Source organism: Melospiza georgiana, chromosome 10 (assembly GCF_028018845.1).
Source record: "Melospiza georgiana isolate bMelGeo1 chromosome 10, bMelGeo1.pri, whole genome shotgun sequence".
NCBI lineage: Eukaryota > Metazoa > Chordata > Aves > Passeriformes > Passerellidae > Melospiza > Melospiza georgiana.
In genome coordinates this window covers 3,310,324-3,336,506 of record NC_080439.1, presented here as the reverse complement: position 1 = coordinate 3,336,506, position 26,183 = coordinate 3,310,324, and the positions used below count along the sequence as shown (strand labels likewise).

The 26,183-nt window shown below is 44.1% G+C and overlaps 1 protein-coding gene across 1 annotated transcript in view; it reads right to left on the bottom strand.

The window, feature by feature from the left end:
* Window positions 1–9,115: 9,115 nt before the first annotated feature.
* SERPINI1 (serpin family I member 1) overlaps window positions 9,116–26,183 on the bottom strand; it is a 44,503-nt gene continuing 27,435 nt past the window's right edge. The window contains exons 4-9 of the mRNA XM_058031066.1: window positions 25,587–25,781; window positions 24,615–24,819; window positions 17,649–17,746; window positions 12,229–12,315; window positions 10,978–11,067; window positions 9,116–9,833 (exon numbers count right to left, since the gene is read on the bottom strand). Coding sequence (XP_057887049.1) covers window positions 9,757–9,833; window positions 10,978–11,067; window positions 12,229–12,315; window positions 17,649–17,746; window positions 24,615–24,819; window positions 25,587–25,781 — 752 coding nt within the window. The 3' untranslated portion in view covers window positions 9,116–9,756. The remainder of the gene's footprint in view (window positions 9,834–10,977; window positions 11,068–12,228; window positions 12,316–17,648; window positions 17,747–24,614; window positions 24,820–25,586; window positions 25,782–26,183) is intronic.

Here is a 26,183-nt window from a genome sequence, read left to right as displayed (position 1 = left end):
CATTTTGGCCCGAGCAGGCCGGGGTGGGGGGAGGATTTGGCCAGTGGGGGATTTGGCCAGCAGGTTCATGTTCTGCACATCAGCCTTAATCTTGTTTTACACTCAGCAATTTGCAGCCTCATATTGTTCCCATTTCCAGCATTAGAGAGACACCATGGGAGTGTATGGCAGCAGGGACCTCAGCCCAGAGCCAGAGCTGAGGAGATTCTCCCATTTCTGGATTCTCTCATTCCTGAATTCTCCCATTCCTGAATTCTCCCATTCCTGAATTCTCCCATTCCTGAATTCTCTCATTCCTGGCTTCTCCCACTCCTGAATTTTCCCATTCTTGGATTCTCCCATTCCCAAATTCTGCAATTTCAGGATTCTCTCATTCCTGGATTCTCCCACTCCTGGATTCTCCCATTCCTGAATTTTCCCATTCCTGAGTTCTCTCACTCTTGGGTTCTCACACTCCTGAATTTTCCCACTACTGGATTCTCCTATTTCTGGGTTCTCCCATTCCTGAATTCTTCCATTCCTGGGTTCTCCCACTCCTGAATTTTCCCATTCTTGGATTCTCCCATTCTTGGATTCTTCCACTCCTGGGTTCTCCCATTTCTGGGTTCTTGCACTCCTGAATTCTTCCATTCCTGAATTCTCCCACTCCTGCCACAGGGCATCAGTCACCTCCCCATTCCATGCAGTTTTCTGGGCAATGTGTCCCTTGGGATGCATCCAAGGGCCAGAGAAGAGCCCGGTCCTGAGCCCTGGCCCTGCCCCAGCTGCACCTGGAGCCAATCCCCAATCCCCAAACCCCCAACCCCAACCCCACATCCCCTTCCCCCTGAGGTCCCTGCCAGGGGAAGGAAATGCAGGCAAACCTGGATTGAGCCCAATTCCAGCCAGGGACTGCAGGAGGGCACAAGGGGAACCATGCTGACAGCCCAGGCTGAGCCAGCCCCTGCCTTGGGCTCCCAGCTGTGAAAAGAGCATTTCCATTCCCCACCGAAGCCGAATTTTAACAGCAAGGGGCTGGTTAAGCTCTGAGATGGAGACCAGCAATAAATTCTGATTTTATCTGCTCTGCCAGCTGTGCTGGGGAGGGATGAGCCCGAGCTGCTGTGTCTGGGCAAGTTCAGATAGTGTTACAGCACTGAATCACCATTGCCATGGCACACAAAGGCTCCAGGCTGTCACAGATACCCCCTGCTTCATCAGATGCTGTCTTCAGATGTCTGTGCTCAATGGGAGCACACTTGCAAAATTAATACTCCCCAAGCTCTAGTGGAAAAAGAAGAGCTTTGTACAGAAACCCTAAAAAATAAGGCAGCACTGAGGGAGATAGAAATGTAAAACAACCTTTCCACTTGAAAACCTTTCTCCATGGAGCCATCAGGATGCATTTCCTGGGAAAGCAGCAAAGGCTGTGCTCAGCCCTGCTCCTGAATGCTGCTCAGATTATCATGCCTGCCATGAAGGGTGGAAAGCAGGCTGCCAGCTGGGTAATGGCCCTTCTGAAAAATACCCTTCCAGCTTGCTTTTTGGGAAGCCACTTCTCATGGAACTATCAAAACATCATCTCTGTGCTCTTGTCACCCAGAGGAGGAAGCGTATTTTAAGCGAGTGTTATCAAGGCTAAGAGAGCCTGAATTAACTTGTGCTCCAGACACTTAGTGCACTGCCAATAAATCCACCAGAAAGTTGTTCTGTCTGGAAAATACAAATAAATTCCGAAGCAATTCCGTCAGGAGAGCCCTGCCAGGGGTTGTGGCTCCTCTTCAGTGGCTGGGGAGCTTTGCCAGTGCCCCAGTGTCAAACCCTGACATCCCTTTATTCCCCCTCTGGCTGCTCCCATTACCCTGCTGCATTCCAGAGGGATTTGCTGCCATCCCTTCCAAGAGGCCAAAATTCCTAATTTAAACTTGGGGCACTGAAGGAGAGGAACCCAGCCAAGGCAGTGACTGAGAAGGGAAGGGGAGAGAATAATTCTGCCTGAAGAGAGTGAATGAAATACGTTAAAACTTGATAAGAATTAAAGATATCAGGAAGATTGCCCTGAGACCTGTGAGGATCATGCTCTGGGCAATGCCAAACCTCACTGCTCACCAGCAGTGTGGCACAAAATTCTGTTTATTTGGGGCTTTTGTCACTGTATTTTGTAAATGCACGTTACCAAAGGCAACAGCCACAAAATCAGCACAGCTTAACACAGCAATAATAACATTTCTCATTTCTGGAGTTTATCACAGGACAAATACTGGTCCCCAAATTCTTTGTCTGTGCTGGGGAATGCTGTCCTTGGTCAGGCTGGGATCAGCAGTGGGCAGTGCCAGTCTGTCAGTGCCAGGAGCTGTGTGAAGCTCCAAACCAGGGATGTGTCCTTTTTATTAAAACCTTTTTATTCCCTTGCAGGCACCAAGGAAACCCCCCCCAGCCTCTAAAGCAAGAGGCACAGAGTGGCTTCATTATTTTGCATTATCTCATGGTTTCATGCAGTAATAGCTTGGGTTTTGCTTACTTTTAATAGCAAAATAATAACAGGATTTGTGGTTCCCATCATGCATCCACATTTAATGAGTGCACGTGTACATAGACAAAATGCAATTTTCTGAATTCCACATCTTGCATGCATACAGTCTTCATCCTGTTGTTTTCTGTAGAAACCCTGCGATGAGAAGCTCATTTTATATTTTTAGGTAAGTGTCCTAAAGTAATTTTTGCAAATTGGGCAACTTGGGCAAATTGAGAAAAATTTTTCTAGTCTCAAAAAATGCCAAGTGTGTCAATTCTCAGCCAGTTTTCAGGGCATGGCCTGAGAGAAACCTGCACAGAGCTGCCTGAAGGGATGGCAATATTTCATGATGGGGCACAAAGGGGTTTGGAACAGGCTGCAGATGAAATTGTGGCTTTTTTTTTATCTCTTTGCTCTGACATGACAAGATTGTCTGCCCAGTTGAAGCATTTAAGGTTATGGAGGCAGAAATTCACTAATTCCCACTCAGAGCTCACTGCATCTCTCCCTCAGGATGTGTGGGATGTGCTCACCAGGGCTGGAGACATCTCTGCCTTTCTGTAAGGCTGACACAAGGCTGCTCTGCTCAGGTCCCAAATTCTCTGTCCCACGTGTGTTCAGATTGAAAAGCTCAGTAATTAAGAGTTCATATCTTCAGAACAATTTTATCTATGAGTATATGCACATTAAATGTGGAATGACACTGGAAAATAAATTAATTTAATCACTCCAGCCAGCCTGCTCACCTTGCTGCCCATGGAACTGCAGCCGTGAGACTGGATCTGAAATACTGGGATGGTTCAAAAATGATTTCTGATCAAAAAATCTGCAGTGAGTTTATAAACTGGAGCACACTGTCTCTGATTTTCCTTTTGTGCAGACCAAGGAGAAAAATCTGTGAAGGAAAAATCAATGCAGACAGATGAAAACCAGGCAGCAGCAGCAGAACTGGCCTCTTTTACCTCTCTGGGTTTTGCTGGGGGCTTTAACAGAATCACAGACTCTCAGAATGGTTTGGGTTGGAGCAGACCTTGAAGCTGAGCTCGTTCCAGGTGTGCTGCCAAAAGAGCTGAGCTGATGAAGGCACATCCCTGGTTTGGAGCTGCACACAGCCCTGCTCCTGGCACTGCCCACTGCTGATCCCAGCCTGACCAAGGACAGCATTCCCCAGCACAGACAAAGAATTTGGGGACCAGTATCTGTCCTGTGATAAACTCCAGAAATGTTATTATTGCTGTGTTAAGCTTTGCTGACCTTTTGGCTGTTGCCTTTAGTAACGTGCATTTACAAAATACAGTGACAAAAGCCCCAAATAAACAGAATTTTGTGCCACATTGCTGGTGAGCAGTGAGATCTGGCATTGTCCAGGGCATGATCCTCACAGGGCTCAGGGCAATCTTCCTGATATCTTAATTCTTATCAAGTTTTAACATAGTTGATTTATTCTGTTCAGGCAGAATTATCACCCAGCTACCAGCTGCAAGGATTCCAGTTTTGGTTCAAAACGTGACTTTGAAAAAGAGTTATTTTATCCAAATAAAGAGAATTTTTGTGCCACCCTGCTGGTGACCAGAGAGATTTGGCATTGTCCAGAGCATGATCCTCACAGGTCTCAGGGCAATCTTCCTGATATCTTTAATTTTTACCAAGTTTTAACATAGTTGACTCACTCTGTTCAGGCAAAATTATCAAGCAGTTACCAGCTGCAAGGATTCCAGTTTTGGTTCAAAACGTGACTTTTAACAAAGAGTAAATCGAGTGAAAAACTGTTACTGCCTCCAAACTCTTTTGGTAGCATTGGAATACTTGAAGGAAAGGTTGAAGCTCATCTTTTTCCACAGGCAATTCCAGCCCCTTAATGAGAACATTAAAAACATGATTTAGACACAACCCAGATTTCCTCTGTATCTTTTCCCTCCCTTACTTAAAAGCATTTCTGCACAAACACAGAATATCTTTCTCTGCAGGAATTTCCCCTCAGTTTGTCCAAAAGGATCACTCTTCCCCAGGGAGGCTGTGTGTTTATGAGAGCCAGTAAAACACCTTGTTACCAGCAAAGCCTGGCTCCTATCTGAGCCATCATTCCCATTGTGCTTGTGTGCCTGAAAAGATAAAAACCCAGGCTATGGGCTCAATTCCTGAGCTGCAGGGACAATTCCAATTCTTCCCTCAGCCAGCTCTGAGCAGACACAGACTTTTACAATCAATATCTGTATCTGGGCTCACACATTTATCTTTCCCACCTTTCTCCATGGCTCATGAGCATCCTTCTCAGCCCCACTGCTGCTCAGTGCTGCTGTCTGTGAACTGCAGCTCCAGCTGTATTTCCATCCCTCATCCCTGCCCAGCTCTTCATGCAGCTCGCCTCATGCCCACAGCAGCTGGCCCATGACTTGGGCTTCTAATGAAAAATAACCCAGGCTATGGGTTCTAATTAAAAACCCAGGCTATGGGCCCAATTCCTGAGCTGCAGGGACAATTCCAATTCTTCCCTCAGCCAGCTCTGAGCAGACACAGACTTTTACAATCAATATCTGTATCTGGGCTCACACATTTATCTTTCCCACCTTTCTCCATGGCTCAGAGTGACCGACTGAGCATCCTTCTCAGCCCCACTGCTGTTCTGCAATTCCAGCTGCATTTTCATCCCTCACTCCTGCCCAACTCCTCATGCAGCTTGCCTCATGCCCACAGCAACTGGCCCATGACTTGGGCTTCTAATTAGTGCTGGGAAATGGAAAACATTTTCACTGTGGGTGCTGTTGGAAGGCAGGGCTGTGTGAAAGGAATGTCACCCGAGAAGCCCTTGTGGAGGGGGCCACCGACGCAGCGTGTTAATGAGTTCCCAAGTGTCCCCATGTGCATTGAGGATGGTTTCTCATGTGGAACTTTGCTCCACAGCCCTCAGCTGGAAGCGCCAGAAGCTGCTGGATGGAGCAGAGGTCCCAGCAAGCAGCCAGAGCCTCCCCTCTGTCTGGAGCCCTGAACCTGCAGCATCCTGATCCAAACCTGGGAAATCCTGATAGTTTTCCCAGCTAAACCAACCCAGGGGATGCAGGGCAGCTGCCAAGGGAAGGCAGCTCCTTGCTGCAAGGCCCTGCTGCCCTCCTGCCTGCCCCTGGGGCTTGGGGCTGCCTCATCCATCTCTAATCCATGAATCCCTGTTTTCCAACAGCAAGCACTGCCCGATAAAAGGGACAGGAACGACTCAAGAATGAGCCTGTAAACACCATTTGTTATTTTAGGGACAGTCTTGCCTCCTCCTCAGGCAGGGAGAAGCCCTGACAGTGGTGGGACCTCACTGTGCCAGGGAATCCGTTCAGGAATTCCACACTCTGTAAGGCAGAGAGGGAAGGGGGAAATTTAGATGACAACAAAAAGAACACAGCACATCGATGAGTCAATCCCAGCTATTTACCTCTTGCAGAAAAGAAATTCTGGGTCCTGTCACAGCAGTGGCTCTCAGAAATAACCCCAGCACAGCTGTGGGGCTGCCCATGGGTTAAAGAACAACCCATTCCTGCCATTTCACACCAAGCCCAGCAGGCATCACCAGGACAAAAATTCCCCTGGGAGCAATGAACTCCCTGCAGCAACCCCTCACCACGGTCAGAGTGAGGTTTGCAACACAAAGCAGGTGTTTGGGGTTTTGTTCTCCCCACCTGTGATTATTAATCCCAGGAACTGGGGATAATGATGCTCCAAACTCAGCATCTCCCATACACTGAGATCCACCTGTGCCTGAGCTCTGTTCAGGACATCCAGCTTTGCAACGCTCCCTCAGGATTCCTGTCAAAAGGAAAGTCCTTCTCAGCTCCTTAGGATAGAGTGACATCTTGTGGTTTCTTCTTTTGTCCACCACTGACAAATAAAAATTAGCCCAAGGAGCCTTAAGTAAGTTTGGGTTTCTCTTTGGTGCAGCACCAAGATCTCATTTCTCTGAGGAGCCTCATGTCCTTGATTCCCACAGTGATGCAAAAGCTCACTCTGCCACTTGTGGAAGGAGAATCAAATTTGTGCTTGGAACAGCAACAAACCCATTCTAATTCACACAAATTGGAAAATTTTGGTTGAATACAGACTCTACAAAACCCTCAGGTGCTCGAGGTCACGCACAAGTGGGATCCTAGCAGCCAAATAAATCCATTTTCAGTAGTAGCACCTCTGCTGAAGGGATTCTTGGGGAAAACCTTTCCAAGGGCAGCTCTGGGAATCATTCCCACCTGGGCTCCAGGATGTGTGCAAGGAAGAGAAGAGGATCCCATCAGGAACTCAAATTCCAGCTGCACCCATAGGATTCACACCTGGGTCACTCCATCAGCACCATTCCAGAGGTATCAGGGATTTGTTTTCTGACAGAGCCTCCAACACAAAACAGTTTTCAATTGAAGGCTCCACACCTGAACTCATAGATGAGCTACAGCTGACAAATCCCCCACGCCAAAAAATAAAAAAAAAAAAGCCAAAAAAAGACAAAATGATTTTGCTAGTTTTGTAGTGAAAAAGCAGTGGCACCTTGGAGAGGAACATTATACAAAATCTGAAGTAAAAACCATCATGGAACAGCATCCATATACCTATGAACTGGCAACAATATTTAAGATATTATTGCTACTGAAAACTATGGAAATAAATCAATTCATGTTGTTGCAAACCAGGTAATTCTCAATTTTCAAGGTTATTCTGCATCTGTAAGGCTTGGGGAGCAGCAAGTGAAAACACAAGTGTTTGCATTTCTGTGCTCACTCAGGCAATCCTGGGGATTTGATTTGGAATTTGTGATTCTGCATCATTCCATTGCAGTTTTGCTCAATCCAGCTGCAGGGGCATTCAGTGCATTTGCCTGATATCCTCTGTAAACCCTTCTGCCTGGCAGCTTGCTTCCAAAATCCAAAGCTTTAGCTCCAATCTGTTTTCAGCCCTTCCCTTAGTAAGGAATGCATATGTTGCAAGGAATTGATACAGAGAAAAGGCAAAATTGGTCAGGAAGAATTTTTGATGGACTGAAAATAAACACAACTGAAGGTTTCTCATGTCTCTCTCAGTCAGAGTGAACACCACAAAAAAGAGCCTGAAAAAAATGTTAAAAACGTTCAAAAGCTTGAAAAGCAGGTTCCCCTAAGATAACTCACAGGAGATCCTCAGCATATGGTGACTTTTACAGACATGAGGGATGTCCACAGAATTATTTAAGTGTGAAGAACCAGCCCTTGTGTAACCCACACCAAAGCTCATTTTACCTGCAGTGAGGCAGATTTTGGTAAAATTAGCCCCTGTTCCCTCTGAGCAGCACTCCCCTTTCCCTCCCCAGCATAACACTTGTAGCTACACACAGCTAAAAATTATAATTTCCATCTAAATTTGAATACAAAAGCTGCCTCACCCAGTCCAGACTATAATACAGCAACGTGATAAGCACCAGCAACATACTTAGGGAACACATTTGTGAAAGAATTCAAGGGGCAGGGCTGGAAATGTGTCCAAAATCCCTTTTTAACAAGGGAGCATTCCCAGCCTGCACACATAACATCCCTCATGTCCTGCTCTGACCTGCACCAGCAGCACAAAGAGTGAACAATGTGTCAGACTTTGCAAGTTCTCCTTGCATGAATAACTTTGGGAGCAGTTTCTCTGCTGTTCTGAGTGCCAGGGAAGCCCCTAACTGCACTTCAGCCAAAATGCATCTGTTCCTACAGAATTCCAAAGAGAAAACTCCCATTGACTGAGAAAAACCCATTTATTATCCTAAGATTTGTATTCATGATCTGTTTCAAAGGAGCTCCTCCCTCCTTTTCTCCTGTTCTCTCTCACCTTTTTAATAACCTCTGTTCTTTCTGTATTTTGCACAATGAGAGAGGAAATAATTATACATCTCTCTGCTGACAGTGGGCACTGCTCCTCCTCTTCCAAGTGGAAACAGCAACTAATTCCCCTGCTAACATTTCCTTGTGTTGGTGTCATTCTCCTCCCTGCCAGTCTGTTCACAAGGAAAAGTAAGGAAATGAAAAGGATGATGTTATTTACAAACCGAACATTTTTAGACACTTAAAATTAAGTCAGGGTGGGTTTGTTTTTTGAGAAAGAACATTCTAGAGCCCAGAAATGAGATACTGAAGAGTAGAACTGCTGTGGGGGATGAAAAATATGTCCACACCAATGGCATTACCAGTGAACTCCTTTTCTTCAGTCACACACAGAGCTCTCTACACTGACAGGTCTGGGATACTCATGCCATTGGGTTTTATTGGCATCATTTTATTTATCAACTCTTCCAAGTGGAAACAGCAACTAATTCCCCTGCTAATATTTCCTTGTGCTAGGTGTCATTCTCCTTCCTGCCAGTCTGTTCTCCAGGAAAAGTAAGGAAATGAAAAGAATGATGTTATTTACAAACCGAACATTTCGAACATTTTTAGACACTTAAAATTAAGTTGGGGTGGGTTTGTTTTTTTGGTTTTTTTTTTTGGTTTTTTTTGAGAAAGAACATTCTAGAGCCTGGAAATGAGCCCAGAACTGCTGTTGGGGAGAAAAAATATGTCCACACCAATGGCATTACTAGTGAAGTCCTTTACTTCAGTCACACACAGAGCTCTCTACACTGACACTGACAGGTCTGGGATGTTCATGCGATCGGTTTTATTGGCATCATTTTATTTATCAAACACTCAGGGGAGCAGTGGCAGTCACATGCAGGAGCATCCAGAAAGCAGCACTTGAGAATCACATGGGACAGTTCACACAAAGTCTACCACAGGCAAGAGTCAAATCCACTGGCTCAGTTTGATCCATTTTCTGTGCTGAGCAGGGCATCCATCACAGGCTGTGATGGTCCTGCTCTGCCAGGGACAGCAGGAGGTCACAGTGTCCACATGTGCTTCTTCAGCTCTAGAAATGCCCACCAAGCTTTGCCATTTGCATTGTTCAGAGCTGCACACATTCTGCTCCTGGCTCATTGATCAAGTCAGTCTTTGGACTGTAAAAAAATTACAAATAATGGATTTGCAGTTTTCTGCTTTACAACTCACTAGAACAAGAAACAACTGTTGACATGTACACAACTTTATTTTAAGGACACAGCAATCACAATGACAGAAACAGAACCATTACTTTAATACTGTAAGCTTTCCTCTGGGAACTGACTTGCACACAGTTAGATCCAAAAGCGTTTTGAAACAGTGTCTTGGGGGAAAACACAGCAAACCTTAAATATATTAACTTCAAACTTTATGTGCTTATCTCCTCCTTTTGGTGGCTGGTGGCAGTTAAAGCTTTTCGAAGTCGTGGCCACTGGAATTCATTGCCTCGGGGTGCATCACCCTCCCCATGAATAGCACGGTACCTGTGGAGAACGTGGGGAAGGAGGGAGGGAGGGAAAGGTGTCAGAAGCAGGAGGAGCTGGGGGTTTAAGGTGATGAATACCTTAAATCATGAACAATAAACAATCTGTGCGATTGTTACAGGAACAAATGTCTCAGAACCTGGGAGAGGAGATGGCTCAGGATCCCTGTTTGAAGAGAGCAACCAAACCTGAGCACCTGGGCTTGTCTGGAGAAAAAGGGCAACCAAAAGGATTTTGTCAAAATTTTCCACTTTTTCCAGCCCCAGATTTCTGGATAAGTAACAAGCTTTGAGGCTTTAGCTACAGTTGTTGGCAGCTCCTCTTTCTACATGCAACAAAGGTTCTGCAATTTTAAGAACTGTCCCAAAGTGACCAAGTTCCACTCTGTCCTGATTAGAACTTTTTTTTGGGTGGGGAGATTTTTGGATGTTGAGTAGCAATAAAAATACCCTTCTCCTGATATATTTTCTGTCTAATGTGTCTATAATAATAATAATAATAATAATATTTAATTTCATTATGGTTAAAAAAAATCCCTAAGAATTGTTATCCTGCCTTGCTGGGAATGAAGTTTGTGAGAATGAAGTCCCACAAAGCAGATCCATAAAAACCCTGTGGGTGCACAGCAATGTTTTATCAGCCAGTCACATCCACATCATTACAGCAAATTACAAGTACCAGACTCAGGAATTACTTAATCCTTGCCCCTTTTGCTGGCGAGTGCTGCTCTCATCCCTCAGCTGCCACAGAGCACTTGGAGAGCACAACAGAATGATTCCCAGCTGTAACGTGCCTCCATTATGCAAATCATTTGGTACTGGGAGCACATTTCACTGGGCTGACATCAGCCAGGCTCCCAGGGAGTGCAGGGTTATGGATACTCAGGGCAGTCACACTCTGTTCTCACTGCAGAAATGGTGAATTTTTCTTTTCTGGGAGTGTTTTTCAGGGTTATGTCAGATGTTGGTGTTTTATCTGGAGAAAGGTCCAAGGCCATGGAAAAGGCGAGTCTTTCAATATTGGGTATTTTAAAACAAACTAAGGAAATGCATAATAAAGCCCAGCCCATTGGTCAAAACATGCAATTTTCCTTTGCTTGAGGATGTGCTGTGAAAAACTCAAGAGAAGTCTGCAATATTCTCACCTGTTCTTCTATTTCTGACCAAAAAGAAGAAGGGATGGTCCACTATGACCTGGGGGTAGAGCACTGCCATTCTGCTGATGGCAATCATCCCTAGAGGAAACAGAACACAGCACCTTGTCAACAGCTCTGCCCCTTCTCCTGCTGCTCCCCGAGTCCCACCCTCACCACCAAAACCAGCAGGAAAACATTCCCTGGAAAGGAAAGAGACCTGCAGAGCAATTGCCTGTTCATTCTGGCTTTAGGAATGATTAACAATGCAGAGTGCTGCAATCTCCCAGGCTGAGGGAGCAGCATATCAATTTTAAGATGCAGAACCTTCAGAGGGGTTGTGAGTGCTGCTCACTCTCAGAGGGAAGTGCACTGCATCAACCAGCTCTGCTGCCCTGCTTTGCACAGTGGAGAGGCAAAGGGAGCCCTTAATAACCAGGGAACATTCAAAAATTAAATGGGCTGATCCTGCAGCTTTTGGCTGGTGTTTTTAAATACTGCAGAGCTGAAGGTAAAATTAACTGTGAATCAGGCAGAATTTGGCCCTTTGTTATTTTTCTTTGGAGGTTCATGGGTTTCTCCAGGATGTTATTACTAACTTCTAGTGTTTCATTTACTTCTAAATTTTTCCTCCAGTTCATAAAGACTGGAGCATGGCCACAGAGAGAGTTGGGCACAATTCAACCCAGACCTGGCCAGCAATTCTTCCTTTCCCCAAAGACTGGCATAGAAGAGGCAATTAGAAATCACCTAATGATATATATGGGCAACAAATGCAACTTATTTTCAATCTGTAAAGCAAGCACCAGCCCCCAGCATTGACAGGGGACAACTCTGGTTGTGCATTCAGCACTTCCCATCTTGTTTTTCTGCTTATTAAAATGCAGCTGCCACAACCACCCTCATCTCCCTCTAACTCTCCTGGATCAAATGCCTCTGACCATCTCAATTAGCAGGTGAAAAATGATGAATGCTCAAGTTCCACGAAGGAAACATGAATTGCAGTCTGTATTCTCTTGACAATCAGAAAATAGAGGAGAGGTTTTTCACAGGATGCTCAAAACTCTTGGTAAAATTAAAACATGTTACAAAAATGCCAACACTCGTGATTTTCAGAATTCTCTTCTGCAAGCAGCACACTTGCTATGCTGTGTCTCCATGCTGCTATTTAGCTTTCCTGCCTGTACAGCAAATCAGTTGTAAAAAATTAATTAGCACAGAATACCCAGACATTTGATTTAATTCTGCTTTTCAGTCAGGTACCTGAGGCAGCAGCAGCTTCTGATCCTTCCTCATTAACTTCTAGAAATGCCTTGTGAAGGGCCTTTGCAAGGTAAAGTTCCTTGTTATCTGCAGAGGAAAGGGGAACACATTTCAAGAGGCTCAACAATAAGATTGAAGCATTTAAAGAACCCACCCCAAACACCATTATCCACCTTCTACAGCAGGCAGGGAAGGAGAAAAGATTTCTTGTATTAAAGCACCTTCTGCCAATGCCTTTTAACAGCAGCATTTACCTCACTCAGATTTGTAGTGCTCTCCTACACCATGGATGTTAAAATAGCTCAGGACTGCCCAGAGCCCAGTGTAGTATATAGAAAGAGGGTAAAAACAGCCCTCGGACACAAGATTTTAAACTCAATTAGTGGGAAAAAAAGGTATTAAAACAGCTCAGGACTCCCCAGCACTGTATATAGAGAGAGGGAAAAAACAGCCCTTGGATACAAGATTTTAAACACAATTAGCAGGAAAAAATTATAGGCAAATACTAGACAAAAAATTTCATTTCTGCACTAGATACAGCACAGGCTTCCTCCAGGAAAATGAGGTCTTTTCTTTCTTCTATTATACATTTACAAGAAGCTGAAGAGAAATATTTACTGCAAGAACCACCACAGAGCTGCTTTTTTCAACCTTGTTTCTGTTCCATCCTTCTCTGTCAGTATTTTAATTTCAGTCCCAGGCTGCTCCTGCTGCATGTCTCACAGGTTTTTGGGGGATGCTGAAGGACCAGCTCTGCTGGAAAGCTCAGCAGCTGCAATGCCAAAGCCAGCCAAAGGCAGGAGGAGCAGCAGCTGGAGAAGCCTTTCCCCAGCAGAGCTCATTTGCTGCTCTGTACACTCAGCACTGAATTAGAGCTCCCAGTTCAGCTGCTGCACTTCAATCACACCAGCAAAAGCCCCAGATCATCCCCTCAGGGACTGTGTGCAGGAAAACAGAGGCTGCTAAAACTGATACCAGGTCTAGACTTCAGTCCCAAGCCTTCAGCAAGGACTGAGTTTCCACCCTGTTCCTTTACAACATCGCACGTGCAGCACCCACTTGTCATAAATATCAACCAAAAATCTTAAATCCAAACACACTTTTATGTTCAATAAAAGATAATAAGTGGAGAAACACCCATTTAGCCTAATCATGGATTTAATCACTTCTTTATCACTGCAGCACTGAAGCCTGATGCTGCGCCCTGTAGTACTCACAGAAATATTCCACATTTTTGCTCCCAGTGCTTTATTTTGCATAGTTTGGGGGTGCTGATGGAACTCCAAGGTGTATTCCTGATGAGAAATACACCCTAGAAGATTGCTCTCCACCTGGTGGGCTCAGAGCCCCTAATTCTGAGAGCACAAACACTGCCTACAGTTGCCATCAGGTATAAAAGGTTGCTATCTGTGAGAGCTTTCAGGATCTGAGTACTAAAACCAACATTTTAGGTTGACAGGAACACAAAAAGTGCCACTGCAGATGAGACCAGCACACCCAGTACAATTCCAGCTATGGAATTGCTGCTTCCCAAGAAGGTACAAAAAGCCCTGAAAATGGAAACTGCAGCACAAGAGAAATATATCCTCTCACCAGCATGTACCTTATATACTAACCCAAGTTTCCATCCACAGAGTGCCTTTATTCAGTGCACTATAGAGACATCTGATTGCTCTGGAGCAATTTCATTTTTTCAGTCCTGCCAATCTCAAGGAACACCCAGCAAAGATCCCTGTGGTTAAGTTTTCCATGAGAGAAGCACTTTCTATTTGTTTTCCATTTGTTGCCTTTCACTTCATTGGATATCTTTGTCCTTGGATGATGAAAAGAGCAATTCCACATCCCAAATTACCTTCTCTAGATTCTTCTCTTTATATTGCTGCTATCACATCCTTCTCATTCATCTCTCCCTGCAGTGAATGAATCTATTTTCCTGTGAAAGCATAATGTTGTGCCTGAGAGTTCAGGCAGCTTTTCCTTTGCTGCAGGTTGGGACTGTCCCATCCCTGGCTGCAATGCTCCATCTCCTCAGGATTATCCACATTCCCTTGTAGCTTTCACAGGGAACAAGGGGGGGTTTTCCTGAGCATCTCCCATCACTTCATTTCTCTGCAGGAGCTTCTCTGAATGTGGGTTTCCATAAGAAAATGTGGATTTCCATAAGAAAATGTGGATTTCCATAAGAAAATGTGGATTTCCTGACTCGGTTGTGGGAAGCCCCCTGTGGATTTGGTGGCAAATTTGAGCTTTGTGCAGGGATGCTGACCCCTGGGAGTGGGAGGGAGCTGGAGCTGCCCCCTAATGAGCACGACTCTGCTGGCACCACACTTCATTTGTCACTATCTCCATATGTCTGCACACTCCCACTCAGCTGCCAACTGGCTGCTCTGCAAAAATCTCATTTTTTTAAAAAAAATACCATGTGGGTTTATTGGCTCTTCTCGCTTAGGCTGTCCCAGAAAAATTATATGGATGTCAGTCAAGATTTCCAAGAGTTATTTACTGGGCTGATGCTCTTCTAACTCCTTCAGATTGTGAAGGAAGTCACTGAGATCCCTTCATTGCTCACCCAGGTCACCTTGCATTAAAAGCAGCTGCTTTTAAGGCTCTATAAAACAGCCAGAAATATTATAACCATTTGAAGGAGAAGGGGAGTTTTAGCGCTGAAATTAGTTCCGTGCTAAGTCTTCAGTGGTGTTAAAACACTCAAGCAGCAAATTTATGTGATGTGATAAAGTCACAATGGTACCATCTCAAACAGCAGAGGTTGTTTCAAGATGATTTTGGACACTTGATGGAATCAGATGCAAGTAAATACTGTCAAAGTCTTTGCTGGAAGTGAGAGTCAGAATAGAGGAGAGCTGACAGCCCAACAGGAATGTCCTCCTACTCACCTGTGTCAAAGAACCCAATTCCTGCCAGGGAGCAACATTTGTGCAAAATGCACCTCATTAACACTTTCCCTTCGGCTGCTCAGACATTCCAGAGGGTACACCTGCTCCTTCTGGGTCCATTTTGCAGATTGAGGGGAAACAAGCAAAAAATTCTGAATATTGAAAAATAATCCTGCAGTGTTGGTTTGTATCCACTAAAGCCACAGAGGATTTTGCTGAGCTCACCACTCTGCCTGCAGCTGATGACAGGATTTGGGTTGCTGCTGAAATTGCAGGAGACTTTTCCTGGCAGCAATGCCAGAGCAACAGGACAGCAGGGGGAGAGGATTTGTAAATGCAACCAAATATCTCAAAAATCTCTTTAGATTAAATTTGATTGATATCTTCCTAAATTAAGTGTCCAATTAAAGATTTTGTTAAAATATCTGCATTTAAGACTTCATGAAGGGCCAGATTTTCCAGAGGGGTGACCCTGGGATGCACATAAACTTCCAACTTCCATTTCCTGATGTCCCATTCAGGTGTCTGTAAAAGTCAGCTTTAAACAATTTGTCTTCGTGACATATTTCCCCTTCCTCCATCCATATTTTAAATGATGAAAATTAGAAAAAAGGAAAGTATTCTGTATTTTAACTACCTAAAGCTTCATTTAGGCAGCATCAGTGAAATGCCTTTAGTATGGTTTAATGTTTAATATCTTTAGTGAAAATTGTGAGGTTTTCACAAAAGACATTACTTCAAAACCATTTTTTCATTCTTAATTTACAAATAACCTTTTCATGCCCAGGTAGAACAACCTATTTTCAGTGAAAATCAGGAAAGCTACAGTAAAACTCATGAATTTTCTCTATACACTGCTCTATACTTAAATAAGAAGTAAATCTTTAAATGGCAGAGCAGTTAATTCAGCCAGGCAGAACATGGGGTTTATTTTGTACAGCACAATTGTCAAAAGTACAAAACTTTAAATAAATCATTAAGTCACATGGATTAAGACTAATGTGGTTCTTTCTGCCAACCCCTTGATAAGTAGATGTCCCTGATATATAAATGAATTTTACATGGAACTAAATAAAAGCCAGGTGCTGCCTTTGTGGTTCCCTGTGCATTTTCCATTATCCTTGGAGCTTTTTCTCAAGTAAATAATTTCCTATAAATAGACCAGAATTTAAAGGGAAGCTGACTTTTCTTTGAGCTGGCAGAGAAAATGAAGGTGTTTTTCTCCAGAAAAATGCCATTTCTTTGAAAAGGGGGTTTTTCATTTATTTCAACTCTTTTCATATTAGCTAAAGCCAGTTTTTCCTCAATTTCACTGGAAAAGTGAAGGTGGCAAACCAGTGGAATAAGCTACATGATAGACCATAAAGAATATTTCAAACTTAGCAAGAATGAAATGCTGTGAGCATCACAAACACTGTGAATGAGGGAGGGAGGTTTGCTTTATGAGCAGTGCTTGGACCAAGGCACACAGCAGTGACTGTCCCAGGGTCAGACAGTGGGAACAGCATTTCCCACCAGCCAGGGAGCTGCTGAATGGCTGGGGAGCTAAAAACCCCCAAAATCACACAGGTGCCACTTCAATACAGAGCAGCTGTGCCAGGCCCATCCCTGGCAGTGCCCAAGGCCAGGCTGGACAGGGCTGGGAGCAGCCTGGGACAGTGGGAGGTGTCCCTGCCATGGCAAGGGGTGGAACGAGATGTTCTTTAATGTCTCTTCCAACCCAAACCATGCTGTGACCCCATGGACAGCTTTAGGAGGTATTAAAAGCATAAATATCTCACTTCCACATGGATTTTTGAAGGTATTGGGTATTTCGACTTCTGCTGAATGCACGTGGCATTTGTGACTAAACTGCTTTTATCCCCAAACTCTTCCTTCCTGTGATGCTTCCAGGTATCTGGGGTGTCACAGAAAAATCTCTTCCTTAGGATTTTTCCTCCTGAGAAGCTGAGAGGCCTCAGGAACAAAATGCAAACAATGGTTATCTGCTGCTGTGGAATGCAACAGGTGCATCTGGGATTGGTCTCATGTGGTTGTTTCTGATTAATGGCCGATCACAGTCAGCTGGCTCAAACTCTCTGTCTGAGCCACAAACCTTTGTTATCATTCCTATTCTATTCTTAGCCAGCCTTCTGATGAAATTCTTTCTATTATTTTAGTATAGTTTTAATATAATATATATAATAAAATAATAAATCAGCCTTCTGAAACATGGAGTCAGATCCTCGTCTCTTCCCTCATCCTGAGATCCCATCACACTGGGGAGAGGAATTAATGGTGCAGGAGCTCAGTGCTCCCCATGCTGGGGACAAAGAGCCCTGGAGACCCAGAGTGACCCCCCTGGGGAGTGAACCCCACCCAGGCACTGCAGCCATGCCCTGCTCCAGTCTGCACCTGCCTCTTGCACAGCATCTCACTTTGTCCCGTCTCTAATGAGAGCCGGTTCTGAAACACTCAGAGTGAACTTTCCCAGGTGAAAAATGTATTCCCTCACCTGCCTTGAGAGACAGGACAAGAAGTTCTTACCAGACATGGCAGTGAGGTCAGCACTGCTGCTGAACAGCTCGGTAATTCCCAGACCTCTCCAGACATCCTTCAGATCAATTTCCTGCTCTACTGTGAACCTGCAGAATGGAAGGGAACATTACAAAAAGCCAGATGTAAGCACTGCTTACTGTTATTAGAAGATTAAATTTTCTAGGTGAAAACACCAAGATAAATAATGCAAAGTGGGAGATCCAGTGCTAGTGACACCTTCCAAAAAATGCTTATAAACAAATGAGTTTACTCACAGCTGGATTTTTCCTCATACAGAAGCAATCAAAAATATGCTAATGGTATGTGCAGCCCCCTGCCCATAAAACTGCAGAGCAAAATTATGCAGCAGCTAATGGAAATGCTTACTTTTTACACAAGAGGTTTTCTCTAAAACCTGAATTTAATTGTGCAGATACCAGAACAGAATATCAAATGAGGCAAAGGACAGCAGAACTTCCCAGAGAGCTGCTGGCAAAGCAGGAGTAAGATACATACTCCATTTTCACTTTGATAATACAAGAAAGACCAGCTATGAATATGAATATGAAGCATTGCTGATTCAGCTTCTAATTAGTGTGGTGGCACAATTGTAATTGGGTTTTGATTGTGAGTAAAGAGCAGGGAAAACAAATAGCTCTTAGTGTAAATGCACTGAGTGTAACCTGGAAAAAGCCTGTTCCATGCTGGGTTAGTGTGCTGGAAGGACAAACTGACATCTGTCCTGAGGGCAACACACTGGGCAACCTGGGAGAGTGGAAAACAAGCAGAAGCTTGTTCCATTTACAAGCTGATTTTCAAACATTGTAAAAGCTATGCCTGGTGTCGGGAGAATAAAAAAAAATCCTTTATACATGGCCAGACTGAGACTGGACAGCTGGAGAAACACAGAAACATGGCAGAACAATATTGGTGATGGCAGCCCCAAGCAGAAATCCCAGATGTGCACAGCTGCCTCAGGAGAGTGGCTGCAATCCTTGTGAGGGGTGAGCTCTGGAGAGTGAGCAGTGAATTATTTGTGATTTACAACGTGCTGGCTGGAGCTGTCCAACACACAGCAGGAGGCTGCTCTGCCTTGTTCTGGTTCCTGCAGCCACTGAGTCAGCCCCAGCCACAGCTCAGCCCTTGGGGATGGGGCACAGAAATGCTGGAAACAAATAAATGTGCTTCTCTGGGATTGAGCTCCTCAGCCCCATGAAGAACAACATGTTCTCTTCTAGTGAAAGTCTGGCCCAGAGCTGTGGGCAGGGCACAGCTGATGGAGAGCTGAGATGTCCAAGCTTGGCATGCACCAGCCTTGGCAGCTTGAAAAGGAATCATCTGGACATCAAACAGAACTGGATGAGAGTCAAGTGATCTTCCTCACTTACACAAACCTGAAAAAAAACCCAGTACATAATCTACTTTCATAATGAACTTAGAAATGCCACTAGAAGCCAAAAATCTGGGGTGGAATGGATATCATCCAGAATTATCATTATCCAGAGAATAATTTTAGGACTTAAAAGAGGATCTGGAGATAGCGCAGCACTGATAAATCACTGGTGGCATCAGCAGTGTCCATGCACTCTGTCCAGACCAATCCCAGGGCATGCATGGAATAAAAACACAGGAACTGATTCTTGTGGTTTTATTGCCTTGAAAGTTCTCAGAAGAATCACAAAAATTGTGAGAATCACTAAAAGAGACCAACAAAACTTCAAGTACTGAAGAAGCTTCCCATGGTGCTCTGGCAGATCCTGCATCAGTTACTGTGGTAACAACTCTACAAGTTGCTCATTCAATCAAATTTCCCTGATCTGTAGGATCCAAAACTAAAACCACTTTTACTCTCACAACACACTTGTAAAACACGTCTACAACTACTTTAGAGACTTTAGTAAAAACCCTAAAAAAAGCTGAATTGAGACTTGATTCCTAATGCTAGAGTTAGTACAGTCCAGAGGTCCTGTCCCTGCACATTAAAGAAAATAAACTCAGAAATATTTCCTTCTATATTATATTTCCATTGAAACATTTTGAAAACCACTTCCAACTGAACCTACTTTACAAAGAATGCAAATCAATGTTAAATTGCGTTTTACAAAAGTTTCAGAGCTGTCTGTTTCCCTTTGTGGTTTTTATTTCACCCCAATATTAAATGCATCAAGCTTTCAACACGATTTAGGTAGGAGGAGCGTCGAATTTGCAAGGAATATTGGGATAAGAAAGCAGCAAGTAAAGTCTGCATGGAATGCAAACTTTGAAAGCAAACCTCATTACTGCCCTTCTGGAGTTTTTTCTGGTGGTAAAACCCCACTCCAAAGAGATCTCCCTTCTTTCCCCACATGCTCTGAAAAGCAGGCAGAGTTACAGATCAATTATTAATGAGATTGCCAATATTTCAGCTGACATCAGGACCAGCCTCTTCTCAAAAGTAACAGGGCAGCTACCACACACAGTCTGAAATTTAATTTCAGGCTCTGCAGTTGGACATAAACATTCAGCAGGAGTTACCCCTCAGTCAGATCAGGATTTCTGTGCACTCCTCACAGACAGAGAGGATGATATTCAAAATCAAAGCTGACAACCCAGAGCACAGAACTGACACTCCAGCTCATTCCCCACACTCTGGGAATGCTGAGCTCCACCACACTACCCCTGGCACTTGGTTATCTGCACTGTTTGCTGCATATCATGAACCAGATGGTCATTTTTTATTTCCCCCACCGTCTTTTAGGTGCTCCTGATGCTAAAAATACTCTGAAAAACTGATTTAAATACTTCAGTATCAAAAATCATGGAACACGAGCAACTGAGAGCTTTAAAAACCACAAAGGGAAATCTGAGAAACAGACACTGAAGAGAAGATTAGGTAGAGAAACCAGCAAGTCTCTGGAGATTTTAGCAGAGAATCAGGACATTTTAATGAAATCTAAAACTTGCACAAGCATTAGAATAAAATGATGCATTTATGTCACTGACATTCTGTAGTTAAGCATTAACATTCCACATCAGGCCATCTTTCTTCTATTTTACAGCCTTTTAAGAAAGAGAAAAAGATGTGTTCATCTTCTATGGTGCCATACAACCCTTAAAACACTGAATTGTCTGTGATTTTTAGGTGCTCAAGAGCCAAGGAGGATGAAGGTACAGGGTCTACTCATCAGGAGAAGGGAACTGCAGCCTGGAGTGATTCATTCCAAATGCCACCATTTCAAAAATTCCTGAGGGTTCTGAGTGAGCCAAAGCAAGACAATTCCAGGTTTTCAGATTGGTTCTAAGGGATGGAATCCTGCACAAGGACAGGCAGAGCAATGGCTGCAGAGCCTGACACCAACATTCCTGCTGCTGATGCCTTGTGCAGGCTGCCCTGGGGCAGAGGCTGGGCAGAGTCCCAGAATAAAGCAGGGATTTACCCAAAGCATCTCCTCCATGGATCCACCTTGGGCAGCACCAGAGCCCAGCCAGGGCTGCACCCAAGATGAACCAAAATGGCCCCAAAATGCACGAGCGCTGCCGGGGTCTGTCCCTGGGATCAGCTCTGCTCCATTTGCCCCTTGCAGTTCATTGTCCCATTGCAGCTTTAGCCCAGGCAGTCCCACCCTGCTTGTTTTTCTCTCTCCAGCCCACGGGGTTTGTGCTCCTGGGCTGAGATTTGGGTCATTTGTCCTTGGTGCCCAGCTGGAGCAGGAATTGTTTTGTCTCCCTGCTCTGTGCACACAGCTCACCATCCCCTCATGTGAAGCTCAGACCCACACACTAAAGCAGCACAGAATGTGAAAAATATAAAAGCTAAACCTGAGGCATCACCTGGAGAAGAGGCCCTGGGGACTGAGGCACTGTTGGCACCCAGGCCCCAGTGCCAGCTGCTATCAGTTCCAGCATCCTGGCTGGAATTTCAGCCAGCTTGTCCCCAGGTGCTAAGAGCAGCCTCCAGGATTTAATACTCTGAAAACAAACAAGTGAGAGAGCAAAAAAACCCCAGTAACAGCAAAACCAAGGGAAAAAACACCCCATTCAGCTGTAGGGGAAGCAAAGCAGGTTGTGGGTTTTTCTCTGGGAAGTTCCTTCCTTCCAGGGCTCCATGTGCAGGAATTGGCTGGGAATGTGTTCCAGGGGATTTCTGTGCCTCTTCTGTGGTTGTGTCTCAAGGACAACCAGCACTGGCCCATTCCTCATCAAAAGGGCACTTGAGACAGCAGGTTAGAAAGTAAAACCAGAAAGCTCAAGGATTCTTTTTGGTCTGGATTTATATTGAGTTTGAGGACTGATTTTAGTGCTTGCTGTTTTTTCTTTTAAAGAAAACAACCTTCAGCTAACACTACTTATCATTGTGGCACCATCTAAAGATTTTAAAGCTATTTTAAATGCACAAAAAAGAAGCAAGAAGGTTGTTACAGAGATTTGGGCACGCTGGAACAATCCTGAAGAAGGGATCTGCAAACTGTAGCACCACTATTAGGTACCAGTTCCTCCCATGCTCTTCAAGTAATTTATGTTGGAGAGACAGCTTTGTAAATTAGATTCATGGTCTGTTTCACTCCTATGCAAAAAGTGGATTAAAATGTTGATCATTTTAGTCTGGGTTAAGCTGGAAACAATGATTTGGAAATGAAAATGAGGAAGTATAATTTAACCATTCTGTACAAATCTCTCCTTTGCCATTAAGAGGAATAATACACAATTTCATTTGCACACAGATAATGCAGACAGAAATTGCAAAGTTGTGATTAACTCTGCTTTGGCAAGTCATTCAGTCCCATTACAAATGTATAAGTTTAAAAAATGTTCACTTTATAATTGGATAGCATCTCTCAAGATATAAAAATTTAATTTTATTCCAGTGCTGCTTTCAATTTCTCAGTGGACAGAGCCTGGAGGCCACATTTCATAACATGCCTTTCTGAGTCACAGCATCAAATATTTATGAAGTGTTTATTTAGAGCATTGACAAAATCCTGTAGATCACCTCTGAATCCCTAATGGAATCCAACACCTTGGGAGCATGCAATTAATTCCTGGAATTTTGTAAGGAGACTGCAGAATTCCCACACAGAATTCCAAGGATAGTTATCCTTTGTAACCTGAAAAGGATTATTGAAGGTGATCAGCATGTGTTTCTACCTGGTTTGCCTCTGTACAGCCTGAATTTGCAGGTGTTTATCCCATTCTTTGGGGTTCTTGGGTAAGAACCAAGCAGCCTGAAGGCAGAATAAATAAGGACATTTTATGATCACACGAACCCCAGGCCTCAAATTCCCATGTGAGAACCTGGCTCCAGAGAACCCTGGAGTGTCTGCAAACACAACACAAAATCACCAATATAAACTGACTCCAAGTCATAAATATAATTAATTATGTTTTCAATGCCATTCATGTGTTTAGATACCCAAAATACTTCAATATGGAAACTAGTTTTTACAGATTTTTTCCATAATCAATGGAAGATCTCCATAATCTGCTGTGGATCTCCCACTCCAGAAATTCTAGGAGAGGAGATGCCAAACTTCAGTGCTTGTTGCACAGGCTGCTGTCCCAGGTACAGAAGGAAAGTTAAGGATGGAGGAATCCTCAGATTTCTCTTATTCACACACCCCTAGGCTCACCCAGGCCTGCAGGAAAAGCAGCTAAGGGAAAAATCCCCTCCCATGTGTCTTGGTGGACTTTCTGAGGGCTCTGGGACCTGAAGCTCCAAGAGAAAACAAACAAGAAACAAATGCCAGGAATGGAGAGCAGCAGGTTCAGCGTGTATAAAACCTGCAATGCAGCTCCTTGCTGCTCCTCCTGCCTCCTCAAAGGAACTGGGGCTTAAAATCAGAGAGAAACTCTTACTGAGGGGACTGAAAACCAGCCCCAGAATGCTGCTGGACCCTCAGCACTCTGCCCTTAAGCTCTACAGAGGAGTGGATTCCATCTCAATGTGGGATCAGGGCACGCTGACAGCACCAGCCCACCTCACCCTAATTTATCCTGGCTGGCCCTGTTTATTGTGCTCAGCTCCTGGACAGTGCTCTCTGCTTTGGAAAGGGAGCTGATGGACTGCAGGGAGCCTGAACCTGTGACATGGAACAAGCTCACATCTCCAGGGCACCTGAAATCAAAGAACTGTTTTAATCATTTAAGGATTCAGCTGAGTTTATTTTTTCTGCAGCCACGTACCCACTGCACAGTGCCACAGAAACAGAAGAAGTGGAAGTGATTCCTTTCAGAGATGGGCTCTATTGTGACAGAAACACTTCCATGAAATCATCATGAATCACTTGGAGGACAGTGTGAGCCAGCTGTACATTATTAGTGACATTTAGTAGTAAACAACTCTGCTACCAAGCCAGGCAGAGCACGGGAATGAGAAATATCTGAAGGTGGAAGAAGCAGGATTCCAGGAAAGATCCAAATGCTGTATGTGGGCAAATGTGCCCTGAGCACACAGCCAGTGCCTGCAAATGGACTGACACACATTTCAGCCCTTCTGGTATTGATGTCTTGTTGTTCTTTGCTGCTGTAAGGAGGAAAAGCAGAACTTCTCACAGCTGGGGAAAAAACTAACCCAAAATTGACTGGAATTACCCCTCAACCATTTGTATCTGCACAGACACCACTAGAACTTCTGAAAATAGCAGCACATAGAAACCTAATTAGCACCTAAATGAAACATTTGGTAGCTCAGACTTCCAATATTTCTGTGGCTCCTGTCTAAATGGAACTTATCCATAATGAGTTCTGCACTACTCTGAGCACCGTTCTGGGTGGATGAGGGAACTTTCCTTTCTGCAGAGCTCTCCTCTCTCTGAAAGGGATGCAGGTGCTGAAATAACCTCACCCCTGCACTGCATCCCCAGGCCCTGCTGCCAAAGCCCCTCCTGTGGCTGCTGCACCACTCCAAGCTCGAGCAGGACAGCTCAGGTGTTCCCTGCTCTGCTCCTCCATCAATGGGGATCCAACTGCCCCTTCCAGGACCTGGGAGCACGCTCTCACCTGGGCAGATACACTTCCACCTTCTGCTTCTTCACAGAGTTAGCCCACTCATTGATCAAGGAGGCCTTGACCAGGGGCTCCAGGGTGGCCAGGGGCACCTCCTGCCTGGAGAGGACAATCATCATGCTGATCTCATCCCCCTCATAGGGGATCTCCAGGACCTGGTAGATCCCTCCTGCTTCGTTGGAGCCATCACTGAACTCTCCTAGAGGGGGAAAACAACAAAAACCCTGTTAGAACTAATGTTTTTGTCTGTAGTGTATTTACTAGATACTGGAATTAAAAATCCTCTTTATTCTATATAAAATTTTATATAAAATTGGTGTCTTCATCACAGAATTTCAGGCTTACATTTGATTTCTTAAAGAACACAAGCTCAAGCTATCACACAGTTTGTAGATAATCACAGCTCTGGGACATAACTTTCAGTGGTTAGGCAGAGAAGAGCCTGAAATTTAATGCTGCTGAGACTTTCAGGGAAATGGGCAGAGATCTTATTCAGAAGAGAGGATTTTTCAGTGATGAGATTGAGCAAAATGCTGCCAGACATTTTAGAACCCTCTTGGAGCTCAAGCTCCAACTAAAAATGATCATTAGTTCTGCTGTTCAAAGAACTTCTATTATACCAGTCCAACAGTAAAGAACAAACATTATTCATTTGAATGTTTAGCACAGCACAAGAAAAATATTTTTGTGATAAGCAGGACTAGCTCAAGAATTGCAAAGAACTCCAATCCAATGGATAAATATTCTGAAATCCATCCTAAGGCACCAAGCAAGTCATTATAAATGTTGCTACCAGCTATAATACACACATTAAGGAAAAAAACCAAACTCTGAGTCTCTTCTTTGGGCAAACAGCACATTAAAAATTCCAGGTGGAAAAAGAGACAACAATACAAGTGGATATTACTGCAACAAACCCATTAAGTGAAGATTTAGTAGCTCTAAATTGCTGAAGGTCTAACTCACCATAGTAGAACTCTCCCTGTTGGTACATCATTGGAATTTGCACTTCACTTTCATCATCTTTAGTGAAAGAAAAAGTTCTGGTATTTTCAGGCCTGAACTGTGACTTCCAGTTGCCTTTAAAGTAGATTGCATTGATGAGAGCCAAATGAGTTAGAGCACCAAAGTCTCTTGAAGACACAAAATCTTTGATCATGCCTAAAAAGAAACCCAGCTGTCAGTCTGCATGTCAAAGTGAGCATTAAATCCAAACTTAAGGCAGCTTGAAAAATGCAAGAAAATAAAAAGCAGTGTTAACATGTAATTTCCAATTCAGATGTTTCATTAAATCTCCAATTAAAGTGCCAGTGTTTTGTAAACCTAAATCACAGTGTAGGTGTGGAAACCCTTCCATCGAGGACGTGTTAGGCAACTGTTTCTTGATCACTGCTAAATACACCCTACAAGGAAGCCACGTGGAGAAAGGGTCACATTTGGAATGTTTACCCTGCTGCTATGGAACTGTTCAGCACTTCCACCTTAAGGTCAGAACTTGTACAAACTTTGGTTCCAATCCAGAGCAGCACTTAAATGGGTGCTTGACTCAAAGCTGCACCCATT